Source organism: Eschrichtius robustus, chromosome 13 (assembly GCF_028021215.1).
Source record: "Eschrichtius robustus isolate mEscRob2 chromosome 13, mEscRob2.pri, whole genome shotgun sequence".
NCBI lineage: Eukaryota > Metazoa > Chordata > Mammalia > Artiodactyla > Eschrichtiidae > Eschrichtius > Eschrichtius robustus.
The window spans coordinates 18960968-18980154 of NC_090836.1; the positions used below are offsets into that span (position 1 = coordinate 18960968).

At 38.0% G+C, this 19187-nt stretch overlaps 1 protein-coding gene across 1 annotated transcript in view; it reads left to right on the forward strand.

The window, feature by feature from the left end:
• Positions 1-1131: 1131 nt before the first annotated feature.
• Positions 1132-19187, forward strand: part of ETNK1 (ethanolamine kinase 1) — a 72876-nt gene continuing 54820 nt past the window's right edge. Inside the window, exon 1 of the mRNA XM_068559736.1 lies at positions 1132-1554. Coding sequence (XP_068415837.1) covers positions 1399-1554 — 156 coding nt within the window. The 5' untranslated portion in view covers positions 1132-1398. The remainder of the gene's footprint in view (positions 1555-19187) is intronic.

Genomic DNA, 19187 nt, shown 5'->3' on the forward strand with positions numbered 1-19187 from the left:
GAGTTTCTCCTAGTATACGATTTAAAAAAAAAAAGGACTAAGTCTGGAAAATGTTGAATCAACTGTCTTGCTGTCTATAAAACTCTCTTCTCCTTTTTAATTTATGAAGTTTACCTTTATTGATAGTGAGCTATTTATTTTGTGATTTACAAAGGTAGGTAGGTTCTTTCTGAACAATCAGAATGTAAACTGATGCTAATGAGATAAACATTTTGACTGTTAATTAAGCTGAGTCCAGTTAGCGATTTAATTTACCACTAACAAACGTATTCACCATTTACCAAATGCCGCAGGCAAGACAGATTAAGAGGTCAAATCTCAACCCATTTTCCTCAAATCATAGGGAAAATTAGGAGGTCTCAATAAATTACTTGTGGATTACCCAGTTTCCAGTATTCCCCTAGCAGAGGAATTAGCTGCTATAAGACAATGAGACTAAAAGTTTGAAGGTAGCTCTTTCAAGGCCCTCAGGGATACCCTGAAACAGGCATCTAGAGGCTGAGCCCAAAACTCCTTTCCTTCCATCTTCATCCTACACTATAACCTGTTTTTGCCGACTCTGAATAACTCTCGGTATGATCAAACATCAGACCTTAAAAACACATCTTGAAGTGCAGTCGCTTTCTTACCCAAATATCTTAACTGTCCCAAATATCTTAACTGTCCCAAATACCATGATCTCCGTATACTGCTGATGGGAATTTAGTTGCCAACCCAACTATGTGGTTAGTCCTCAGTACACAGTGGCTCCGAGATCAAGGCGACGCAGTTAACCCAGCTTGCCCAGACTCAGGCCAAATTCAGAGGCTGATCCTGGAGTTATTTCAGGACACTTCCCTCGCTTCCCAGAAAAACTCAGCCCTACCTCAAACCCAGACCCCAAGACCCTCCAGATCAGGTGAGCTAAAGCCTCAGTGCCTTTCGTTCGGGGCTTGGCAGGGGTCAGGCTCACTCCAAGCGGGAGCGCCACGTTTTAAAGACTAGCAGCACGCGCCGCACTGTCCGATAACGGTCGAGGAACCGAGCTCCAGGCACTAGGCCCATTGTGCTCGCGGCTAGAAACTCCGCCTTGATCCTAACGCAGCCGAGGCCCCGCCCCGCGCGTGACGCCAGCGTCAGGCCAGTCCCGGCATGCTCCGCGCCCGCCGGCGGCCGAGCGCAGACGAGAAGGATATTCCCCGTGAGCAGTCTCTGGTCAGTTCAGCCGCTATCCAGACCTGGGTCGGCGAGAGTGCCGCCACCAGCTGTTCTCCTACCGCTCTGCCGTCAGTCTGAACGCCCCCAGCCCTCCCGCGAGGGCGCCCCGGGACGGAAGGATCCAGCAGCCTGTCGGCGCCCGCCGTTCTCGTGGTCGCCGTCGCCGTCGTCGTTGTGGTAGTCTCTGCCGTAGCCTGGGCCATGGCCAATTACATCCACGTCCCGCCCGGCTCCCCGGAGGTCCCCAAGCTGGACGTCACGGTGCAGGATCAGGAGGAGCAGCGCTGCCGGGAGGGGGCCCTGAGCCTCCTGCAACACCTGCGGCCGCACTGGGACCCTCAGGAGGTGACCCTGCAGGTAACGCCCACACCTCAGCCCCGGGTCTCACCCGACCTTGACGCGGCCCCGGGAGGGCCGGGGGGCGGGGGCGATCTCACCATCCCTTCTAGTCCCCGGTGACCCGGGAGGACCTACGGGAACGTCGTCTCCCTCCGTTCTTTGGGAAGTGATCCTGTATTTTCTCTGTCACACCTAGGAAGGTCACTCCCCCTTCCTTCACCATTGCTTACTGAGGTCGTCCTGAGGGCAGATTTTCTCTTTCCCGAGTCGGCTACGTTCGTGACGCACCCCTTCCACCTCGGGAAGGTTCCTGTTGATCGTTGCCCCTCCTCCCACTCCCCTGTCCCTTCTAACTGCGAAAAGAACCTTTTCCACTCCCTTGCGAGGGGTCCTCGCCCATCGGCCCAAGCCACCATCTCCTCCCCTTTCACAAATAATGTGCTAATTAATCTTCTCTGATCTTCTCATTTCCCTTCCCTCCCCTCCCCCGTCGGTGTGCTCCCATTGATGCTCACCCTGCGTCTTACCTTCTCAAGTCCTGGGATTGGCGACAGTACTCGATTCCAAAGTAGTGACCGTGGTCCTCATGGGTTCTTCGGTAGCCCTGCACACGTTATTTTATTTGTATCGGTACTTCTGAAAATGTTTTAGTCATGTTAGTGAAACTAACAATATCTGATGTTAGGAGGGTCAGTGGCTTGTGAATATTTCTTTTTCCTGAGCCACTGTATTCGTAGATAGACAAAAATTGGGAGAAAAAGTCCTTAAGAGCCTATGCATTTTTTAATAGCTTATTTCTAATAAGTTACGATTAAGCATACATGAAATTTATTTTGAATACTAATTTGTATTTAACTTTTGGAGTTTCAGGTACTATATACGAAAATGAACCTCCTTTTCCCTTGCAAACACAAAGTAATTTTAAAGGCTGGCATATTTTAGGTTTGTTTCAAATCTGAGCAATAATGTAAGAGTATTCATTTGAAGTAGCCACATCATCTGCCTTATTTTGTTGACTGATTTGTTTCAGCAATGTTAATTGACTTAACAGTATCTCAGATTCTTTGGTAAAGTAGTCACCTATACAAAAATGAGTAAAACATGAACAGTGCCCTAGGGCCCAGAACAGTTCTCGACACTTCAGCTTTCATGAATGTTGGTTTCAGTTCTTACTGCCTAGAAGAGTTTGGGGCAGATTAGAAGGACCCATATGTTTTGGAAAAAAGTTAAGACAAAAATTTTGAAAATTTAAGGGAATGTTTGTTAGCCAAGTATGTAGGACATAGTGAATCCAAAATGATTTTCATGTGTAATTAAAAAAAAATGTATGATATATTTTCTTTAAGGAAAATTAGTTTAATTGAAACTTCCAATTTGAAACTCTAGACTTCTTTAGTTTATTATTCATTAACTTATTTGTAGTTTATTATAGAAGATTTTTATATTTATTAAAATGAGATATTCTGGCAGTCAAGTATAAATTAAACAGATATTAATTAAAAACATTGCTACTTCGTGGTAAACTCTGGTACTGGCAAACCATATTACTTTTTAAGCAGAGACTTAAGAGTTTGAAGCTTTGAAGACTGGAATTTCAGTTGATGTGTTTGTCTGTAGAACAGCAGGAATAGCTACCCAGAGGTACATTAGGTGTTTTTTTAATCATTTAATCCCCCGAACAACCATTTTAGATAGGTACTATCTTTTTTTTTCAGGTGAAACTCAGTGAAGTAAAGCCAGGATATCGGTTTTAAAAAAAAAAAAGGATAAAATATGCTAACATCAAACTGTTTTTTGATTGTTGTACTTGGGATTGAATCTTAATCTGATACCCATGTAGCAGCTTTTGACTTTAAGACCTTTGGACTCATTATCCAAACTTCTAATATACTTATTTGTAAGTGAAGGTAAATACTACCATGTTTTTTTGCCCTTAGGATGATTGTTATTTAGAAATATAATCCCTCCATTTGCAAGCAAAGCTATTGATCCAGAAGCTGGAACAACTGCTAAGCAGAGTTGATGGTTATTCATCTCTCAATATGGTAGATCTGACTCCCACATTCTAGGTCATTATAAACTCTGCTTTTATGATGCTTCAGGATTTCTTTAGTAAATATCAATGGGAATATTTTCTTTTGAGATTTGCTTTTATTTCCTTTGAGGTATAAAGATAAAAATCATACCTAACATAATAGTCAACAGATTAAAACAGGTATCAGTAATACAGCCCATATTTTAAAAAGATTTTTTCTAAAATTCTTATGTGATATAAAATGCTTTAAACATACCTTAGACGCTTACTCTAGTAATACTTATTTTACCTGGCACTTACTCTTGACAGCTGAACTATTGAGAGCATGTTGGAAAATCCAGAAGTAAACAAAAAAAGACTTCAATGCATTCAGAATAATAGAGGGCCCAGTCTTTGCTCACAACTTATGGACACAGGGAATAATATATCTCATTTTAGATAGAGTCTTAAAAAGTTTAATTATTTTTTCCCTATCTGTCCAAAATTAAAAGAATACAATATAAAAGGAGCGGTGAGCTTTGTGGAGTGTAGTATCTTAGAATAGGCAGAGTAGTTCTAAAACAATACCAGTCACAGTGTTTTTTATTTAATAATATTTTACTATTTATAAAGAAAGCACTTTCACATACATTCTCCCAACTACCCTGTGAGATAGATGTAGACTGTTAATATGTATTTTATAGTTAAACGAAAGTGAGCTTGGAGTTTGTAATGGCAGATCTGGGATGAGAACTCATCTTATGAATGATTGCTCTTTGAGAAAAGTTTATGTTTGTATATTATGATTAAGACAGGGAAGCCATTTCTGTGTGAAGTTAGTAATTTCTTAAAAATTAAATCTTTGGCTCATAGAAAGATTTTGCTTTAAGTTCCTTAAACATAAATTTGCATTACTTTTCCATATGTGACATTATTTTGGAAACGGGATTCACTTCAGCTTTCTTTTAAGATAGTTACTATCTAATAGTAAAGTATTTGAGTGGGTGGGTAGGACCTAAGACTATTTGACTATGGCTAAGAGAGATGTGTTGTTTGATAGGTTCCCATATATGTTGATAACATGTGACCAAAAAGTCAGGAGCCTACTGTACTAGTTTATTTTCAGGTATTGATAGCTGTGTGACTCGGACTTAGCAAACCACTTCACCTCTCTTTGGGGCCTCAGCATAGTGTAGTGGAAAGAGGATGGTTTTTGAATCCTGATTCCAGCCTTTTGTCACCTTTGGCAAATTTAAAAGCCTCTATAAAAAGGACTTACTCTCTACCTTGGAAAATAGTAGCATAGTAGAAAATAGTAGAATTTAACTACTATAGTACTCATAGTCATTTTACTACTAGTACTAATTTTACTACTTTACTACTAAGAGTAGAGTATCAGGAGAATTAAATGAAATACGTAAAATTATACATAGTATGTTTTAGTACTCCAGCTTCCCCCAGGCTCTCCCCCCACCATTTGTAAGTGGAAAGTTGTTATGAAAGAATTGTAAGCTCCTAAAATTCAGTAATTTTGACATGTATTTTTTTGTATTGGCATAATGCTACTTTTCAGCAGCATTCCTTGTAGCAGAAGGTAGGCATGGGAGAATGGAGGAGGGAAGGCTTCATAGAAGACGGGGTACCTGAACTGAGCTTGGAAGGAAAGATAGGAGATGGAATGGGGAAGTATTTCTGGGCAAAGAAAAACTGCTTTCACAAAAGCTAGACTATGAGTATCTTGGGCAGAATGGTGTATGAACAAGAAAAGAAGTGGGAGTGATTTTCAAATAAGGGAGTGGTTAGATACGAAGGTTTTATGCCTCTTTAAGGAGGTGGTATTTTATTATCTAGGACATGATGGGAAGCTGGTGAATGTTTTTAAGCAGGTAAGTTATATCATATATTTTTTAGAGAAGTGGCAGATTACAATTTAGGCAGCATTCATTGAAGGAAATGTTTTGAATTGGGGAGTAAGTGATCACTTACAAAGGACATTGGTTTTGAAACTGGTGGTTATTGCACACTAAGAGGATGCTAAATCAGTGTAGTGGGTTGAAACCACTACAGTTTAAAAAGATGAGTTAAAATAAGATGTGATAGGATAGATCAGAGAGCATTGCAAGTAATAAGGTAAGTATTATCTTGTGAAGCTTTTAGTTTTATATAAAAGTATATATGTACTGAATTAGAGGATAAATATATTTCTTTCTGTGTATTGCATTAAAAAATGTTTGTGAAAGACAACCTAGGAGAGACTGTTATGTTAGTACAGACAAGCGGTGCTGGGATCCAAATTAGGACAGTGGCCTTGAAGATGGAAATAAGGGACAGATTTGACATTTCAGAAAATAAATGTGCAGGACTTGTTAATTGCTTGCAGGTGAGGGAGGAAGTGGGAAGCTTAAGGTTTTTTTTTTTTTTTTTTGTGGGTGACAAAAATGAAGGAAGTAATGAAAAGTGTATATTTAAGGAATCAGGTTGTATTTTTCAGGATTTTATCTTTTTTTTTTTTTTTTTAATCTTTTGGCCACGCTGCTTGGCACGTGGGATCTTAGTTCCCTGACCAGGGGTTGAACTCGCGCCCCCTGCAGTGGAAACACAGTCTTAATCACTGGACTGCCAGGGAAGTCCCCAGGATTTTGTCTTATAAGGAGTTATTTTGCTCTGATATATCTGATGGGCTATAAATAGGTAAATTTTTATCACCCTTTTAAAAACTGTGAGATGCAACAAACAAACAGAAAAATGAATGAAACATAAATTGTTGTAGAATAAATACCTTCGTAGCCCCAGCCCAGGGAAAGAGAAAATATTACCAGCAACACAGAATATCTCCCTTTTCTTTTCCTGCTCCTAACTTTTCCCTCCCTCTAGTGGTAATCACAATAGCAGTTTAAAAAAAAATTGTTAACAAACAGAATATTTTGAATTAGTCATTTTTTCCAGTACTCTGAGAAAATATACTGTGTATGAATTTTTTAAATAAGAGACTATATGATCATGAAGTAATTTAGTTTTACTGAAAAGATGTACCACAATATTAAAACTTTGAGTAGAAAAAAACCCACTTCCTATTCATAGTTTATTAAAAAATCAACTGTTTCATTTTGTTTATTACCTTCTACTTCTCCCTTAAATATTTTACATAGTTGTTATTGAACCTTATGTACAATTTTTAAAAATTAATTTTTATTGGAGTATAGTTGCTTTACAATGTTGGGTTAGCTTCTACTGCACAGCAAAGTGAATCAACCATACATATACATATATCCCCTCCCTTTTGGATTTCCCTCCCATTTAGGTCACCACAGTGCATTAAGTAGAGTTCCCTGTGCTATACAGTATGTTCCCATCAGTTGTCTATTTTATACACAGTATCAATAGGGTATATGTGTCAATCCCAATCTCCCAGTTCCTTCCACCCCACCCCTTTCTCGCTTGGTATCCATACATTTGTTCTCTATGTCTGTGTTTCTATTTCTGCTTGGCAAATAGGGTCATCTATACCATTTTTCTAGATTCCACGTATATGCGTTAATATACGATATTTGTTTTTCTCTTTCTGGACTTACTTCACTGTATAACACTCTCTAGGTCCATCCACATCTCTACAGATGACCCAATTTCGTTCCTTTTATGGCTGAATAATATTCCATTGTATATATGTACCACATTTTCATTATCCATTCCTCTGTTGATGGACATTTAGGTTGTTTTCCATGCCCTGGCTATTGTAAATAGTGCTGCTATGAACATTGGAGTGCGTGTCTTTTTTAAAATAAATTTATTTATTTATTTTTGGCTGCGTTGGGTCTTTGTTGCTGCGTGCGAGCTTTCCATACTTGCGGTGAGCGGGGCTACTCTTCGTTGCGGTGCACAGGCTTCTTATTGTGGTGGCTTCTCTTGTTGTGGAGCACGGGCTCTAGGTGCATGGGACTTCAGTAGTGTGGCACACAGCCTCAGTAGTTGTGGCTCATGGACTCTAGAGCGCACGCTCAGTAGTTGTGGTGCACAGGCTTAGTTGCTCTGCTGCATGTGGGATCTTCCCGGACCAGGGATCAAACCCATGTCCCTGGCATCGGCAGGCGGATTCTTAACAGCTGCACCACCAGGGAAGCCCCATGTGTCTTTTTGAATTATGGATTTCTCTGGGTATATGCCCAGTATTCTGGGTCATATGGTAGTTCTATTTTTAGTTTTTTAAGGAACTTCCATATTGTTTTCCATAGTGGCTGTATCAATTTACATTCCCACCAACAGTGTGAGATTGTTCCCTTTTCTCCACGCCCTCTTCAGCATTTATTGTTTGTAGATTTTTTGATGATGGCCATTCTGACGGGTGTGAGGTGATTTGTAGTTTTGATTTGCATTTCTCTAATAATTAGTGATGTTGAGCTTCTTTTCATGTGTTTGTTTTGGCCATCTGTATGTACAATTTGTATTCCATTTTTTCATAAATATTTTCCCATGTTGGTATGGTATTGACCACAATTTTTGATAGCTACAGACATAATATTTGGTCATGTTAAACATCATGTGACTTAATTACTTTTAAAGTGAGGTTTTAAAATTGTAAAGAGTATAAAGAGGAAAATTAGAAAAGGCTCATATTCTGTCTAACCTTGTTGATTTTGTTTAAAAAATACAAATGATACATGCCCTTAAAAAACAAGGCTATAGGGGCTTCCCTGGTGGCGCAGTGGTTGAGAATCTGCCTGCCAATGCAGGGAATACGAGTTCGAGCCCTGGTCTGAGAAGATCCCACATGCTGCGGAGCAGCTGGTCCCGTGAGCCACAATTACTGAGCCTGCACGTCTGGAGCCTGTGCTCCGCAGCAAGAGGGGCCGCGATAGTGAGAGACCCACGCACGGCGATGAAGAGTGGCCCCCGCTTGCCGCAACTAGAGAAAGCCCTCGCACAGAAACGAAGACCCAACACAGCCATAAAAAAAATTTAATTAATAAAAAAAACAAACAAACAAAAAAACAAAACAAGGCTATAAAATGAAAAGTAAAAAATCTAGCCCCCCCAACACCAAGTCATTCTCCCCAAAGGTAATTTTGTGAACAACTTCTTTTGAACCTATAAAAAATTATCAAATTATAGATTTACCAGTGTACATTATCTACCTATGTTTACAAATGTAGTAAATATAACTATATTCTTTTTTGTGTATATAATTAAGTTATTCTGTATCTTGCTTTTAAAAATAATATATCTTAGACATCTCCATGTCAGTATATATAATCTGCCCCATGTTTTTAAAAAAAACATTGTCGTTTTTATTTTTTAGGTATTAAAAAAAGTATTGCAGTGATCTGCTTTTATACATATATTTTGGATAACTTTTCTAAGTATATCCATAGAGTAAATTCTTATTAGTGGAATTAAAAGGTTAAAAGTAAAAAAAAAAAAAAAATTATGATCTTCAAGGAATTGGCTCACACAAGTGTGGAGGCTGGTATCTGAAATTTGTAGGGCATTCTCTGGTAAGCTGGAAGCTCTCAGGCAGGAGTTGATATTGTAGTCTTAAGGGGGCACATGTTCAGGAAAACCTAAGTTTTGCTTTTACAGCTCTTCACCTGATTGAATGAGGCTCATTCATGGGGAATAATCCCTTTTACTTGAAGTTATCTGGTTAATACGTCTGCAAAATACCTTCAGAGCTGCATCTAAATTAGTGTTTGATTGAATAACTGGGTATTATAGCTAATCCAAGACACAAAACTGTTATGCTATTTCTCACTTTTATATAATTTATACTCCTCAAAACAGTGTTGGAAAGTATCCTTTTCTCTATACTTTGTCCGACCTCTGATATTAAATTAAAAAATTTTTTGCCAGTTGAATACATGAAAATGGTATTTTGTTTTGTTTTTACATTACTTTTAATTTTGCTATTTTCGAAGATGGTGGAATCCAATAGTTACTTCCACAAAACAGTTAACTGACATGCATTAATTCCATCTTTCTAGGCTTCTGGGCTCTTCCAGTAGCCATTGTCTTAAAGAATAATTGAAGCTTGTCTTTCCCGTTGTATTGGCCTGTGGAAGCTCATTCATTTGAATTCAGTAGTTAATCGGTCATTTTAGACCATAAATAAATATCGAAACCCTGCTTGGTATCTTAGTCATCTTTAAGGACTAAAGAAATTTCATAGTAGCTAAGGTAGAGTTTAATATTTTTATCATCTCAGGGTTTGTAGTTGCAGGGCAGTGTCACGTACTGAAAGAAGGTATTGGATTATGTTTTGGGGGTCTCAAGGTGACCTTCAAGTTCACTAATAATCGCTTTAACTTCTAAGATATCATTAAGACTGTAATTTCTTTTTGTCCACCGGGTATTCTATATTGCTTCAAAGAGCAACCTGTGCAGGTTTGGGCAATTCTTTAAGTTCCTAATTGATACGGTCAGTTAGTCCTGGCTGAAGGGTGAATTTATGTCTTCTGTTACAGTACTAAAATAGGGAAAGTGTTACTATAAAACATATTTATCTCAGTAGTACATTCTGGCGAAGGAGACAGAACCACCTCTCATAATACCTGTTCCAGTACTCCACTTGGCATACAAATTTTCACCGTCAACAGTGGCATCCTCATGTCCTCGCAGAGTAACTGTTGCTCCTTTAAGAGTCTCTCACATAGGTTTTGGATTCAGTGCATTGGGCTTCCCTGTCAAAAGGTTTCTTCTCTCCCTCTAGGCCATCTTACCCACTTATGTGAATTTGGCCTTGGGTTCCCAGCTGCTGAGGGCTGGGCTAAGATCTTGGCCTCCCAGTCAATTTGCTTATTCCCGAATTGGTGGCAGACTCTTAATATCATCTTTGTACCCTGGCTTTTTAAAATCTCCCAAGCTCGAGTAAATGTGGTGGATTTGTTCGGGGCACTCAATGCTGGGAGACCACTAGCAGGTCCCATCAGTCCATCCAATCTGATAATGCTTCATTAAAAAGTTTTGCTTCAACCCCATCAATGTCTGCTTTATTCATCCAGTTTTTTGATAACCATGAAAAACTTTCACTCTGTTGGGACAAGTCATTTGCCATCTCCCTTATCTTTTCCGCTTACTTTTAATTTAGTTTTCTCACTATCATCCCTAAGACCCGAAAAGGGAAGCTTGAGACAGCAAATCGGATCCAGCATCCTGAACAGTTTATGTTGGTAACAGGAGAGTTACATGGGGGACCCACGTAGAAGGAGAAACCTTTATCATGGTATTCACCGTGACCTGGGGGTGGGTCATATTAAGTGGTTGAATATCCTGGTCACTGTAAGGCCAGTCTTTTATGGCCTGCATATGCAGTATATCAGCCACTTCATCTGGAGTGGTCCACTTTGCATGCAGAGGAGGGACCGCACAATTCCCCTTCTCAGGAAACAAACTTAGTAGCTACTTCTATCCATTCTTCCAGTCTAGCAGTCTTGTTGGGATTAGATTGCTGTATGTTTGGGTTAGTTGCAGCCATTCAAGACTGTTCAGTAGTAAGCTGTGGGTCCTGCATTAGCCTAAACATGCCATGGACTTCAAACCATAGACTGCTCCTAACTTAACCATTCTGATGATGAGACAACTTTACACTATATCCTCTGGTTTCAGTAGTTTCCTTATTTTGTCCCCTTCCCACCGGAATCATTTTGGTAAACAGAGGATGAGTTACAGAGGTCAAAGAAGAGTTATCTGCTGTGGAGCACACATTCTCTTTTGTGACAGTTCTGTGCTTAGCAGCCTGATGTTGTATTGGACCATCTGGAACCTGGGTTGGTGCAACATCAAGATCTACCCTAAAACAGTCTTTATCTTTCTGTCGTAGGTAGTATGGCTAACAGCAGCCGAGGAATCACACATTTAGCCTATTTCTCATTATTTTGCACTTTATTGTGGATTCAGGGACAACTCTTCTGGGGTTGGAGCTATCATTTTTAGGTTTCACTTACTTTTACCTCTTGTAATAGATGACAGCATGCCTGCCGTTTCATACTGTGGGTGATCTGGCAAACACCCAGGCATCAGGGATTGATCATCCTCTGCCCCTTCCTTATTCTTTTCCTCAGATAATACTTAACAATATTACAGTGAGTCTAGGGTCATGCTAGCGAACCCATAACCTTGAAGGTGTATCCCTGAAACATTAAGAGTCATGACATCAGGTTTTTATCCTGTTTTGCCATTGTATGACTTTGGAAAAATATGAGAACTTACCTAGGTCATAGTTTTCTCATTCTACAAATCGATCATTCAGTCTATATAAAAGCAAACATTTATGGAATATCTCTATGTTCTATGTTCCATTCTTTCTCAACGTTTTTAATAATTACTCTCTAAAGAGAAAGTTAAATTATGTTAATTTTTACCTAACAGGAGAAATTAAATACTAAAAAATAGGATTTTGCAGGTAGGGTTGAGCTTTAGAGAGCCACAAACCATTGTAATATCTCTAGATTTTTTTCTTCCCTCAGTAACCAACTTTTGCTCCTTTGGTGGTGATATCATCTCTGTTGAGAATGTTTGTAATACATGTAAGAAATTTTATTTCGTTTTATATATGTATATGAGAGGATATGTATCTGTATGTGTATCTGTATCTCCTCTTTAAGATAGTAAATTAAAATTAATTAAATTTAAACCGAAGTACTAAAGTACCTACGCATTTATTTTCAGTTTTAAAAACCTTATCGCTTTAGGAAATTTTCTCTAGGGTTACTGTGAGTTGAAGGTAATCAAAAGATTAACTGGCAGTACATTTTTTCTGATCTGAATATTACATTAACTCTTTTCTGGTTAAATTTGTTGTTGATGTGTGATATACATAATAAAAAGTGCACAAATCGTAAGTGTAGAACCTGATGAATTTTCCTACAAAGCAGCCACACCCATGTAATAAGTATCCAAGTCAGGAAACAGATTTGGGAAATGGTACCCCAGAATCCTCGCTTATACTCTTTTGGAGTCACTATCCATCAACTCTCCTCAAGCAAGTGTTACTCCTATCCTGACTTTATATTGTAGTTTTCCCTCTCTATGAATTTTTTTTAATGGAATCGTATGGTATATACTTTTTTGGGGGGGGTTGGCATATGCTAAAGTTATGAGAGATTTATTCCTGTATATATAGTTAGTTCTTTCTTATTCTCATTGTAAGAATATACCTCAGTTTATTTATCTTCTGTTGGTGGACACTTGGGTTGTTTTCGGTTTTTGGCTATTAGAAATTATGCTGCTGTGAACATAGCTGTATAAATCTTTTGATGAGTGTGAATATCTATTTCTGTTAGGTGGATCCTTAGAAGTAGACTTGCTGGGTCATCTGGTATGTATTTTTAGCTTTACTAGATACTTTAAGTTTTCCAAAGTGGTTGTGTCGATTTATACCCCTAATGGCAATACTGTATGAGAGTTTCAGAGGTGCTGCATCTTTACCAACAATTGTTATTATCTGTCTTCATTTTTATCATTCGCGTAGGCATTAAGGGTATTTTGTTATGGGTTTGATTTGCATTCTCTTAATAACTAGTGCATCTTTTCTCTGTGGGTCGGATATTTGAATGTCTTCTATTTTGAGATACCTGTTAAGATTTTTGGCTGGATTTTTCTCCTGGATTATTTTTTTCCTAATGATTTGTAGATGTTCTTTACATATTCTATATTTGAGCCCTTTTTTCTTTTTTTTGGCCACGCTGCGCGGCTTTGCAGTATCTTAGTAGGGATTGAACCCAGGCCCCCCAGCCGTGGAAGCGTGGAGTCCTAACCACTGGGCCGCCAGGGAATTCCCGAGTCCTTTTTTTGAAGAAATGTATTATAAATATTTTCTGCCAGTTTGTGGCTTGCATTTTCACCCTTAATAGTGTCTTTTGACAGTTTTAACACCAGTTTTTCAATTTTTTCTTCATGGGTAGCATGTTTTGTGTCTTGATCTCTTCCTATGCCAAAGTCCTGAAGATATTCCTCTATGTTTTATAGAAGCTTTATTGTTTTGCTATTTTACATTTTGATCTGAAATTGTTTATGGTGCAAGGTGGAGGAGGTCATGACTCATTTTTCTTCCGAATGGCTATCAGTATCCAGTGATCCAGTATCACTTATAGAAAAGACCATTTTCTCCCCTTTATAGTGTTACCTGAAACCACCATTTTTTCACCATTATAGTGTTACCTTTGTCATAAACCAGGTGGCACTGTATGTGGGTCTGTTTATGAATTCTGTTCTATTCCTTTAGTCTGTTTTGTCTATTACTGCACCAGTATCACAGTATCTTGACTGCTCTCAAGTTTTGCTTCTAGGTCTTGGTATGATATAGTTACTATAATCCTTGGTATGAGACACTAGCTTTGTTCTTCTTTAAAATTGCCTTGACTGTTCTTGGCTTTTTAAATTGCCATGTAAATTGTAGACTCAGCTTTTCAATTTCCTCAAAAGGAACTAGATGGCATTTTGATTGACATTTTTGTGGAATCTATAGACATTTGAGGAGAAGTGAATTCATTAACAGTATTGAGTCTTACAATCTATAAATATGGTATATCCCATTTATTTATTTAGTTTCTCTCAAACTTTAGAAGTTTTCAATGTAGAGATCTTGTATTTTTCATTTCATTTTTCCCTCCAGGAATTTGATGCTTTCTGATATTATTTAAAGAATATCATTTAAAAAAAAAGGTTTGCTGTTAGTATAGAGAAATTCAATTGATATGTTAATACATTGAATTTTCCCCATGTTCTAATTATTTTTTTAAATTTAGATACTTTGTGCATTTTCTCTGTATCTGCAAATAATGAGTTTTGTTTTTTCCTTTCCTATTCGTACTTCTGTTGTTGTCGTTGTTGTCATGTCTTTTTTTTTCCCCACGTCTTTATTGGAGTATAAATGCTTTACAGTGTTGTGTTAGTTTCTGCTGTACAACAAAGTGAATCAGCTATATGTGTACATATATCCCCATATCCCCTCCTTCTTGAGCCTTCCTCCCACCCTCCCTATCCCATCCCTCTGTTGTCGCAAAGCACCAAGCTGATCTCCCTGTGCTATGCAGCAGCTTCCCACTAGCCTTACATTTGGTAGCGTATATGTCAGTGCTACTCTCTCGCTTCATCCCAGCTTCCCCTTCCCCTCGCTATGCCCTCAAGTCCTTTCTCTACGTCTGCCTCTTTATCCCTGCCCTGCCACTAGGTTCATCAGTACGGCTTTTTTAAATTCCATATATATGCGTTAGCATACGATAATTCGGTTTTCTCTTTCTGACTTTCTTCACTCTGTATGACAGATTGTAGGTCCATCCACTTCACTACAAATAACTCAATTTCGTTCCTTTTTATGGCTGATATTCCATTGTGTGTATGTGCCACATCTTCTTTATCCATTCATCTGCTGATGGACATCTAGCTTGTTTTCATGTCCTGGGTATTGTAAATAGCGCTGCAATGAATATTGTGGTACATGTCTCTTTTTGAATTATGGTTTTCTCAGGGTATATGCCCGGTAGTGGGATTGCTGGGTCATATGGTAGTTCTATTTTTAGTTTCTTGAGGAACCTCCATACTGTTCTCCATAGTGGCTGTATCAATGTACATTCCCACCAACAGTGCAGGAGGGTCCCCTTTTCTCCACACCCTCTCCAGCATTTATTGTTTGTAGATTTTTTGATGATGGCCATTCTAACCAGTGTGAGGTGATACCTCATTGTAGTTTTGATTTGCATTTCTCTAATGATTAGTGATGTTGAGCATCTTTTCATGTATTTGTTGGCCATCTGTGTGTCTTCTTTGGAGAAATGTCTATTTAGCTCTTCCACCCATTTTTGGATTGGGTTTTTTTTTTTGATATTGAGCTACATGAGCTGCTTGTATATTTTGGAGATCAATCCTTTGTCAGTTGCTTCGTTTGCAAATATTTTCTCCCATTCTGAGGGTTGTCTTTTCACTTGTTTATGCTTTCCTTTGCTGTGCAAAAGCTTTTAAGTTTCATTAGGTCCCATTTGTTTATTTTTGTTTTTATTTCCCTTACTCTAGGAGGTGGGTCAAAAAGGATCTTGCTGTGCTTTATGTCATAGAGTGTTCTGCCTGTGTTTTCCTCTAAGAGTTTGATAGTGTCTGGCCTTACATTTAGGTCCTTAATCCACTTTGAGTTTATTGTCATGTATGGTGTTAGGGGGTGTTCTAATTTCATTCTTTTACGTGTAGCTGTCCATTTTTCCCAGCACCACTTATTGAAGAGGCTGTCTTTTCTCCATTGTATATTCTTGCCTCCTTTATCAAAGATAAGGTGATCATATGTGCATGGGTTTATCTCTGGGCTTTCTATTGTGTTCCATTGATCTATATTTCTGTTTTTTGTGCCAGTACCATACTGTCTTGATTACTGTAGCTTTGTAGTAGAGTCTGAAGTCAGGGAGCCTGATTCCTCCAGCTCCGTTTTTCTTTCTCAAGGTTGCTTTGGCTATTTGGGGTCTTTTGTGTTTCCATACAAATTGTAAAATTTCTTGTTCTAGTTCTGTGAAAAATTACATTGGTAGTTTGATAGGGATTGCATTGAACCTGGAGATCGCTTTGGGTAGTATACTCATTTTCACAATATTGATTCTTCCAGTCCAGGAGCATGCTATATCTCTCCATCTGTTTATGTTATCTTTGATTTCTTTCATCAGTGTTTTATAGTTTTCTGAGTACAGGTCTTTTGCCTCCTTAGGTAGGTTTATCCTTAGGTATTTTATTCTTTTTTGTTGCGATGGTAAATGGGATTGTTTCCTTAATTTCTCTTTCTGATCTTTCATTGTTAGTGTATAGGAATGCAAGAGATTTCTGTGCATTAATTTTGTATCCTGCAACCTTACCAAATTCATTGATTAGTACTAGTAGTTTTCTGGTGGCATCTTTAGGATTTTCTGTGTATAGTATCATGTCATCAGCAGACAGTGACAGTTTTACTTCTTCTTTTCCAATTTGTATTCCTTTTATTTCTTTTTCTTCTCTGATTGCTGTGGCTAAGACTTCCAATACTATGTTGAATAATAGTGGCAAGAGCGGACATGCTTGTCTTGTTCCTGATCTTAGAGGAAATGCTTTCAGTTTTTCACCATTGAGAATGATGTTTGCTGTGGATTTGTCACATATGGCTATTTTTATGTTGAGGTAGGTTCCCTCTATGCCCACTTTCTGGAGAGTTTTTATCATAAATGGGTGTTGAATTTTGTCAAAAGCTTTTTCTGCATCTAGTGAGATGATCATATGGCTTTTATTCTTTAATTTGTTAATATGGTGTATCACATTGATTATTTTGCATATATGGAGGAATCCTTATATCCCTGGGATAAATCCCACTTGATCATGGTACAGGATCCTTTAAATGTGTTGTTGGATTCTGTTTGCTAGTATTTTGTTGAAGATTTTTACGTCTATGGTTCATCAGTGATTTTGGCCTGTAATTTTTCTGTGTGTGTGTGATATCTTTGTCTGGCTTTGATATCAGGGTGATGGTGGCCTCATAGAATGAGTTTGGGAGTGTTCCTCCCTCTGCAATTTTTTGCAAGAGCTTGAGAAGGATAGGGGTTATCTCTTCTCTAAATGTTTGATAAAATTCGCCTGTGAAGCCATCTGGTCCTGCACTTTTGTTTGCTGGAAGATTTTAAATTACAGTTTCAATTTCATTACCTGTGATTGGTCTGTTTATATTTTCTAATTCCTCCTGGTTCAGTCTTGTAAGTTTGTACTTTTCCAAGAATTTGATCATTTCTTCGAGGTTGTCCATTTTATTGGCATTTAGTTGCTTGTAGTAGTCTCTTATGATCTTTTGTATTTCTGTGGTGTCAGTTGTAATCTCTCCTTTTTCATTTCTAATTTTATTGAGTTGAGTCCTCTCTCTGTTTTTCTTGATGAGTCTGGCTAAAGGTTTATCAATTTTATTTATCTTCTCAAGGAACCAGCTTTTAGTTTTATTGATCTTGCTGTTGTTTTCTTTGTTTCTATTTCACTTATTTCTGCTCTGATCTTTATGGTTTCTTTCCTTCTACTAACTTTGGGTTTTGTTTGTTCTTCTTTCTCTAGTTCCTTTAGGTGTAAGGTTAGATTGTTTATTTGAGATTTTTCTTGTTTTTTGTAGTGAGCTTGAATTGCTATGAACTTCCCTCTTAGAACTGCTTTTGCTATGTCCCATAGGTTTTGGATCGTTGTGTTTTCATTGTTATTTGTTTATGGGTATTTTTTGATTTCCTCTTTGATTTCTTCAGTGATCTTGGTTATTTAGCAGCGCACTGTTTAGCCTCCGTGTATTTGTGGCTTTTACTGTTTATTTCCTGTAATTGATTTCTAATCTCATAGCGTTGTGGTCAGAAAAGATGCTTGATACGATTTCAGTTTTCTTACATTTTCCAAGGCTTGATTTGTGACCCAAAATGTGATCTCTTCTGGAGAATGTACTGTGTGCACTTGAGAAGAAATTGTACTTTTGCTTTCGGGTGGAATATCCTAAAAATATCAATTAAGTCTATCTAGTCTATTGTGTCATTTAAAGCTTGTGTTTCCTTATTTATTTTCTGTTTGGATGGATCTGTCTATTGATGTAAGTGAGGTGTTAAAGTCCCCCACTATTACTGTGTTACTGTCAATTTCTCCTTTTATGGCTGTTAGCATTTGCCTTATATATTGAGGTGCTCCTATGTTGGGTGCATAAATATTTATAATTGTTATGTTTCCTTCTTGGATTGATCCCTTGATCATTATGTAGTGTCCTTCTTTATCTCTTGTAACTGTCTTTATTTTAAAGTCTATTTTATCTGATATGAGTATTGCTACTCCAGGTTTCTTGTGATTTCCATTTGCATGGAATATCTTTTTCCATCCCCTCCCTTTCAGTCTGTATGTGTCCCTAGGTCTGAAGGGGGTTTATTGTAGACGGCATATATACGGGTCTCGTTTTTGTATCCGTTCAGCCAGTCTATGTCTTTTGGTTGGAGCATTTAATCCATTTACGTTCAAGGTGCTTATCAATATGTATGTTCCTATTACCATTTTCTTAATTGATTTGGATTTGTTTTTGTGGCTCTTTTTCTCCTCTTGTGTTTCCTGCTTAGAGAAGTTCCTTTAGCATTTGTTGTAAAGCTGGTTTGGTGATGCTGAATTCTCATAGCTTTTACTTGTCTGTAAAGCTTTTGATTTCTCCATCAAATCTGAATGAGATCCTTGCTGGGTAATCTTGGCTGTAGGTTTTTCCCTTTCATCACTTTAAATGTGTTCTGCCACTCCCTTCTGGCTTGCAAAGTTTCTGCTGAAAGATCAGCTGTTAACCTTATGGGGATTCGCTTGTATGTTATTTGTTGCTTTTCCCTTGCTGCTTTTAATATTTTTTCTTTGTATTTAATTTTTGATAGTTTGATTAATATTTTTCTCTTTGGATTTATCCTATATGGGACTCTCTGTGCTTCCTGGACTTGATTGACTATTTCCTTTCCCATGTTAGGGAAGTTTTCGACTATAATCTCTTCAAATATTTTCTCAGACCCTTTCTTTTTATCTTCTTCTTATGGGAGCCCTGTAATTTGAATGTTGGTGCATTTAATGTTGTCCCAGAAGTCTCTGAGACTGTTCTCAATTCTTTTTGTTCTTTTTTCTTTATTCTGCTACCTGGCAGTTAGCTCCATCATTTTATCTTCCA